Source organism: Salmo salar, chromosome 05, assembly GCF_965601325.2.
Source record: "Salmo salar chromosome 05, fSalSal1, whole genome shotgun sequence".
Taxonomy (NCBI): Eukaryota; Metazoa; Chordata; class Actinopteri; order Salmoniformes; family Salmonidae; genus Salmo; species Salmo salar.
The window spans coordinates 38,327,403-38,335,000 of record NC_138295.1 but is presented as its reverse complement, the minus strand read 5'-3'; the positions used below and the strand labels follow the sequence as shown (position 1 = coordinate 38,335,000).

The window sequence follows — 7,598 nt, the reverse complement described above, 5'->3', positions numbered from 1 at the left end:
AAATCCTTTGTTTTCCCATAGGCAGAGTGCAGCATGAGAAGAAAGAAAGCAACGTAGCACGTCAGGACTATCACGGAAAATCCTTTGTTTCCCATCCTTTGAATACAAACGGTGAAACCCCATGAATATATATAAATCAATGTTAGTAAATAGTCTAGTATTACACAAAGGATTATGAAAATTTGCTACGTCATCAAGAAAATATGTGCGCAATCTGGCCGTCTCCAACCCTTTCTGCAGTGAAATGGCACCAGATCTAGCGACACAGTGAGGACCCGTCAGAAATGACACAAATGATCTGATATCTTCCTGAAAGCTTTTCAAATAGACGTGCTAGGCTACATGCATTCTTGATCAACTATTCGATACATGTATCTCTTTAGATCAATTAATAACCAAATAGAAATACAGGCTATAACATAAAACCACCACAAATAAACCATTTTATGCTGCTGTTGGTCTTTAGGTTAGCGGACTGTATAAAAAGTGTAACGTAGGGCAAAGTGATAACTTTCAATCAATAATGACTAGTTAGTCTTACCGCTCTTGAATACATGATTTCAGCACCTCGGACAGTCCCACTCAGTTCAGAGTTGGTCCTTGCTATGTGGAATCATTGGGACGTAACTACCACATTGAAGTTCACGTTTAAAATGATTACGGTAAGGGTTAAGGTTAGGGTTAGGGTTAGGGGTTAGGGTAGGGACGCCCCAAGGATCTCGGATAGCACTACTCGTTCAGAGTTGCTGCTGTTTATTAACTGATGAGTTATAACTGATTTTCTCGTCACTCTTGTTCGCTAAATGATTATATACAAACAGCTCTACACGTAAACTGTACCACAATAGGCTACCTAACTACCAACCACAATTTACAAAACTACCATGAACACATTCTCTGTAAGAACATCTGTACAGCGTACATGCTGCACAAGTGTCCAGCCAATCAATCAATCACAATAAATCGGTCACAACACAAACTTTTCCACATCAATACGGTATTTCCCTTTGAAATGAACGACATTAAATCGTTGCATTTCATCTCTCTTTGTAAAGAGCTTGCTGTGAAATAATATTCTTAAAACATCAAAGCAAATCTCCACAATTTCTATTTGCAGGAAAGGCCTACCTCGGCTGATCCCTCAGAATCGTCAAGTTCTTCAGCAAAGTCTGCTGGAGTTTTTCTCAGAGTCTGGTCGGTGGGCAGCGTGTGGTCATTGTAAGATCTGACGAACTTGAAGTCACTGGTGCGTGACCCGGTCGTCAGGTAGGCGTCATAATTGTAGGTGCTGCGGAGAGTTCCCGCTCCATCCACCTCTGCGTAGTTTGGAGGGAGATACGCACTGGGAATAGCGACCGCTCCGTCAAACAACAGTCTGGGCTTTCTCCTGCGGCAAAACCTCACGGCCAGGATGACAATAATGAAGGTGAGGAAAAAGGTGGAGACGGAGACAAGCGCGATGATCAGATAAGAGGTGAGTTTGGAATTGCTCTCATCATAAGATATATCTTTCAGTTCTGGCACTTCAGCCAAGTTGTCAGAAATCACTAAATACATGGCACAGGTCGCAGAGAGAGAGGGCTGTCCGTTATCTTTCACTGACACAATAAGGTTCTGTTTCATGCTGTCCGATTCAGAAATGTCCCGCTGTGTCCTGATCTCTCCGCTGTGGAGACCAATAGTGAAAAGTCCCGGATCAGTGGATTTGACTATATGATAGGACAGCCAGGCGTTCTGGCCGGAGTCCGCGTCCACCGCTATCACCTTGGAAACAAGAGAGCCCCCGTGTGCAGCTTTGGGGACCAGCTCGGTCATGAAGGAGTTCCCCTCCGGGGCGGGATATAGTATCTGAGGAGAGTTGTCATTCACATCCGTTATGAACACACTGACGGTGACGTTGCTGCTGAGCGGAGGAGAACCGTTGTCTCTGGCCATCACGTGGACTTTAAAACTCCTGAACTGCTCATAATCAAACGACCTCCCAGCGTGGATCACCCCCGTGTCTCCGTTAACGGATAAGAACGAGGACACCGGGACACCGTTCACATCACCGGGTAAGAGAGAGTAAATCACTGTACCGTTCTGTCTCCAGTCTGGGTCTCGTGCAGTAACGGAACACACGGAGGAACCAGGTTGGTTATTTTCAGTCACGTGGGCGCTATAGGACTGTTCCTCAAACACAGGTGGGTTGTCGTTCACGTCAGCGACAGATAACTGAACACTTTTAGAGGAGGACAGAGGCGGAGAGCCTTCGTCGGTGGCAGTGATTGTAATGTTGTAATCAGACACTAGTTCCCGGTCCAGTTCGCCCGTGGTCACCAGAGAATAGTAGTTTTTGATGGATGGCACCAGATTAAAAGGAACGTTTTGCTGAATGGAGCAGCGGACCTGTCGGTTATTTTCAGAGTCTCTATCCTGCACGTTAATGATGCCCACCTCTGTACCAGGTGACGCGTTCTCAGGTATGGGGTTACTCAGAGATTTCAGATTTATCACTGGGGCGTTGTCATTTATGTCTGTAATGTCTATTATCACTTTAGTGTCAGATGAAAGACCGTAACCATCTTTCCCTTCAATAATTATTTCATGTTTAGCTTCTTCTTCGTAATCTATTTCTCCTATTAGTCTAATTTCTCCAGTTGTCTGATCTAATGCAAACATTTTTCTGGCTATGTCAGAAATGCGACTGAATTCATACGTCACTTCCCCATTCACTCCCTCATCTGCATCTGTAGCACTCACTGTAACCACTACAGTATCTAAAGGAGAGTTTTCAGGAAGACTGGCTTTATAGACGGCCTGGCTAAACACTGGGGCATTATCGTTAGCATCCAGTACAGTGACGTGTATGACTACAGTACCTGATCTCTGCGGAGTGCCACCGTCTACTGCTGTTAGCAATAATTGTAACTCCCGCTGCTCCTCGCGGTCTAATTCTTTATTTAGAACCAACTCACCGTATTTACTACCGACCGTATTGGTTTGAACATTCAGCAGGAAATGGCCATTCCTTTGTAACATGTAGTTTTGCACTGCGTTTTGTCCTATATCTGCGTCGTGGGCAGCATTCACACGAAAGCGAGCGCCTTTGACAGCCAACTCACTAATTTCGAGCTTGATAGACTCCTTTGGGAAGATAGGCGTGTTATCATTAACATCCTGAATTTGCAATGTGATTCGGTGCAACTCAAGTGGATCTTCAAGCACAAATTCGAATTTTAGAGCACATGAAACCTTCTCTCCACAAAGCCCCTCTCTGTCATTCCTCTCGGCAACAATAAATTCCCCGGTACTCAGATTTATGTCACAATAACGTTTACGGTTCCCTTCTGTATCTATACGAGCCTTACGGGCGGACAGTCTGCGAACATCGATGCCGAGATCCTTGGCTATGTTTCCAATCACAGATCCACGTTCCATCTCCTCCGGAAAAGAATAGCTCACGTCTCCATACACGGAATGCAGTGTAAGAAGAAAGAGAGCAACGCAGTAGACCAGGCCTGTCACCAATATTCCTTTGTGCCCCATCCTGACATTAAAAACGTTGAAATACCATCAAGTCTAAATATTACAATGTAAAAAAAAATCGTATTCCACAAAATATTCAGTATGATCTAAACAATATCCACAAAACGTGCCAGAAATCTGACCGTCTTCAATCTTTTCCGCAGCTAAATGGCATCCGAGTCTGGTAACACCACCAGTGGGTGGAGAACTGGATCTACCCAAACACAGCTGGTGAACAGCGACACAGCGAGTACTCGTTAGATATTACACATATTAACATTCTTCTAAATCTATATTTCACCAAATGTAGATTCTATATTTCACCAAATATAGATTTCGAAGAATGTTTGTTAATGTGTAGTATGTAAACAGTAGACCTACTCACTCTGTCGTTGTTCACCAGCTGTGCTTGGATAAATAGCCTTCTGAATGATTGATTACTGTAACTATTCGGGGGAAATCACCAGACGCTTATGGAAATAACCAAAAAGAAACACAGGAAACGGAAATAAAACACCTACAGCATGAATTAGGGCAGTACAAGCATCAGCATACTATTTTCATGAGTTAAGATTAGCTAGAATAAATACTTTACAGAGGGGAAGGCAACTGCGATTAGGTAGGCTATAGCTGTACGTTGCCAGCATCAGATGTATACAGCTGGTATTTTGGTGAACGCTCATCAATGCAATATACAAAAATACGGAGAGTATGGCAATTAATTAAAGTAATTACAGCGATAAAGCTATAAGTATAAACTGCTAGCTACAAATTGGATTTCAGCACCATGGATAGCGGCACAGCAATGCTGCTGCCCTTCACACCCCCTATCACGCCACTTCCCTCGTCACCGCCTTAATAGCTCTGTACATAAAGTATTTGTTTGTCGTAATCCCTTCCCAAAATGGCCTCCGCTCCAACAGGCCAAACTCCTAATAGTAACACATTTAACCTCAAAACATGTGCAGCGTGTATGTCAAAGAACAATCACAAACAGAACCAATCACAAATCAAACCGCATCCTCAAACCCACACAAGTCAAACCAGTAGCATCACTATTTTCCCGTTCAAATGTGAGGGGATTTCAATCATCAGAAATACATTGCAAATGGCATCAAACGTAAAGCATGAACAGGTTGCCTTGTAGACAAGCTGTGGTATTCACACACTCCCGTTCAACAGGCTACGTGATTTTCTCCATAAAAAAAAAGCGTTATTGTACAAAGCTGCTTAACTGTAATTTTACAAAAAGATGGGCATATATTCTTTGATAAATACAATCAAATGTATAGTTGATATTTATTTACAGTTCAAGCCTACCTGTGAGGACCAATCAGAATCATCATGTTCTTCAGCAAAGTCTGCTGGAGTTTTTCTCAGAGTCTGATTCGCGGGCAGCGTGTGGTCATTGTAAGATGTGACGAACTTGAAGTCACTGGTGCGTGACCCGGTCGTCAGGTAGGCGTCATAATTGTAGGTGCTGCGGAGAGTTCCCACTCCATCCACCTCTGCGTAGTTTGGAGGGAGATACGCACTTGGGATGGCGACCGCTCCGTCAAACAACAGTCTGGGCTTTCTCCTGCGGCAAAACCTCACGGCCAGGATGACAATAATGAAGGTGAGGAAAAAGGTGGAGACCGACACCAGCGCGATGATCAGATAAGAGGTGAGTTTGGAATTGCTCTCATCATAAGATATATCTTTCAGTTCTGGCACTTCAGCCAAGTTGTCAGAAATCACTAAATACATGGCACAGGTCGTAGAGAGAGAGGGCTGTCCGTTATCTTTCACTGACACAATAAGGTTCTGTTTCATGCTGTCCGATTCAGAAATGTCCCGCTGTGTCCTGATCTCTCCGCTGTGGAGACCAATAGTGAAAAGTCCCGGATCAGTGGATTTGACTATATGATAGGACAGCCAGGCGTTCTGGCCGGAGTCCGCGTCCACCGCTATCACCTTGGAAACAAGAGAGCCCCCGTGTGCAGCTTTGGGGACCAGCTCGGTCATGAAGGAGTTCCCCTCCGGGGCGGGATATAGTATCTGAGGAGAGTTGTCATTCACATCCGTTATGAACACACTGACAGTGACGTTGCTGCTGAGCGGAGGAGAACCGTTGTCTCTGGCCATCACGTGGACTTTAAATCTCATGAACTGCTCATAATCAAACGACCTCCCAGCGTGGATCACCCCCGTGTCTCCGTTAACGGATAAGAACGAGGACACCGGGACACCGTTCACATCACCGGGTAAGAGAGAGTAAATCACTGTACCGTTCTGTCTCCAGTCTGGATCTCGAGCAGTAACGGTACACAATGATGAGTCTGGTTTGTTATTTTCAGTCACGTGGGCGCTATAGGACTGTTCCTCAAACGCAGGTGGGTTGTCGTTCACGTCAGCGACAGATAACTGAACACTTTTAGATGAGGACAGAGGCGGAGAGCCCTCGTCGGTGGCAGTGATTGTAATGTTGTAATCAGACACTAGTTCCCGGTCCAGTTCGCCCGTGGTCACCAGAGAATAGTAGTTTTTGATAGATGGCATCAGTTTAAAAGGAACGTTTTGCTGAATGGAGCAGCGGACCTGTCGGTTATTTTCAGAGTCTCTATCCTGCACGTTAATGATGCCCACCTCTGTACCAGGTGACGCGTTCTCAGGTATTGGGTTACTCAGAGATTTCAGATATATCACTGGGGCGTTGTCATTTATGTCAGTAATTTCTATTATCACTTTGGCATATGAGGCTAAGCCTAAACCATCCTTCGCTTTAATGCGCAGTTCAAACGACGGAACTTCTTCAAAGTCAACAGCGCCGATCACTTTAATTATTCCTGTCTTACGGTCCATAGAAAATACTGTCTTTTGCTCATCTGAAATGTGATCGAAATCATAAGCCATCTCTCCATTCACTCCCTCATCTGCATCTGTAGCACTCACTGTTACCACTACAGTATCTAAAGGAGAGTTTTCAGGAAGACTGGCTTTATAGACGGCCTGGCTAAACACTGGGGCGTTATCGTTAGCATCCAGTACAGTGACGTGTATGACTACAGTACCTGATCTCTGCGGAGTGCCGCCGTCCATCGTCGTCAGTAATAATTTGAGATCCTTCTTTTGTTCTCGATCGAGCTCTTTCTCTAGAACAAGCTCAACATTGTTACTGTCAACAATCAAAACGAAATTGTCATTCCTTTCTAGCGTGTATGTTTGGACTGAGTTATGTCCTATGTCTGCGTCATGGGCCTCCCCTATTAAGAAACGAGCGCCTTTAGATGCCGATTCGCTTATTTCCATATCTATCATGTGCTCATTAAATTGTGGGGAATTATCATTTATATCTTGAACATGAAGACTAATACGTTGCAGCTCCAAAGGATTCTCTAAAACAAGTTCCTGATTTAAAACGCACGAAGTCTTCTTGCCACAAAGCCCCTCTCTGTCAATCCTTTCCGCAACAATAAGGTCTCCGGTGCTCAGATTAACGTCACAATAACGTTTACGGTTCCCTTCGGTATCAATTCGGGCCTTGCGAGCGGAGAGTCTGCTCGCCTCCAGCCCGAGATCTTTAGCTAGATTTCCAATCACAGACCCGCGTTTCATCTCCTCCGGAAAAGAATAGCTCACGTCTCCATAGGAGGCGGAGTGGACGGTTAGAAGAAAGAAAGCAACGCAGAAGTCTAGGACTGCCACCGAAAATCCTTTGTGTCCCATCATGGGATTAAAACGTGAACACACCAAATAATTAAGATATACTATTTTGTTAAAATTGTACTTCCACAAAAAAAAACATACAGTTTGATCAAAATTACATTCTCAAAATGTGCACGCAATCTGTCCGTCTCCAACCTTTTCCGCAGCTAAATGGCACCCGAGCCTTGTAACAACACAAGTGGGTGGAGAACTGGATCTATAAAAACACAGCTGGTGAACAGCGACACAGTGAGTACCCTTCAGATATTACACATATTATCGTTCAAAATGCCCATAGCCTAGGCTGAATTGATCGGGAAACGATTGGAAATAACCAAAGAAAATAACTGCAAACGACAGCATATAAAACCACAAAATCATCCATAATTGTCAATCAACCGGAC

The 7,598-nt window shown here is 44.3% G+C and overlaps 2 protein-coding genes across 2 annotated transcripts in view; both read right to left on the bottom strand.

Annotated features, from left to right (window-relative positions):
• The window catches only part of LOC106604876 (protocadherin gamma-C5), a 174,320-nt gene extending 170,660 nt beyond the window's left edge, over positions 1–3,660 (bottom strand). The window contains exon 1 of the mRNA XM_014199980.3: positions 1,129–3,660. Coding sequence (XP_014055455.3) covers positions 1,129–3,528 — 2,400 coding nt within the window. The 5' untranslated portion in view covers positions 3,529–3,660. The remainder of the gene's footprint in view (positions 1–1,128) is intronic.
• A 1,139-nt stretch (positions 3,661–4,799) lies between these two features.
• On the bottom strand, positions 4,800–7,350 carry LOC106604827 (protocadherin gamma-A12-like). Its single transcript, XM_014199874.3, has one exon. The coding sequence runs from the start codon at positions 7,216–7,218 to the stop codon at positions 4,807–4,809; it is 2,412 nt and encodes an 803-aa protein (XP_014055349.3). The 5' UTR covers positions 7,219–7,350; the 3' UTR covers positions 4,800–4,806.
• Between the last annotated feature and the right edge of the window lie 248 nt (positions 7,351–7,598).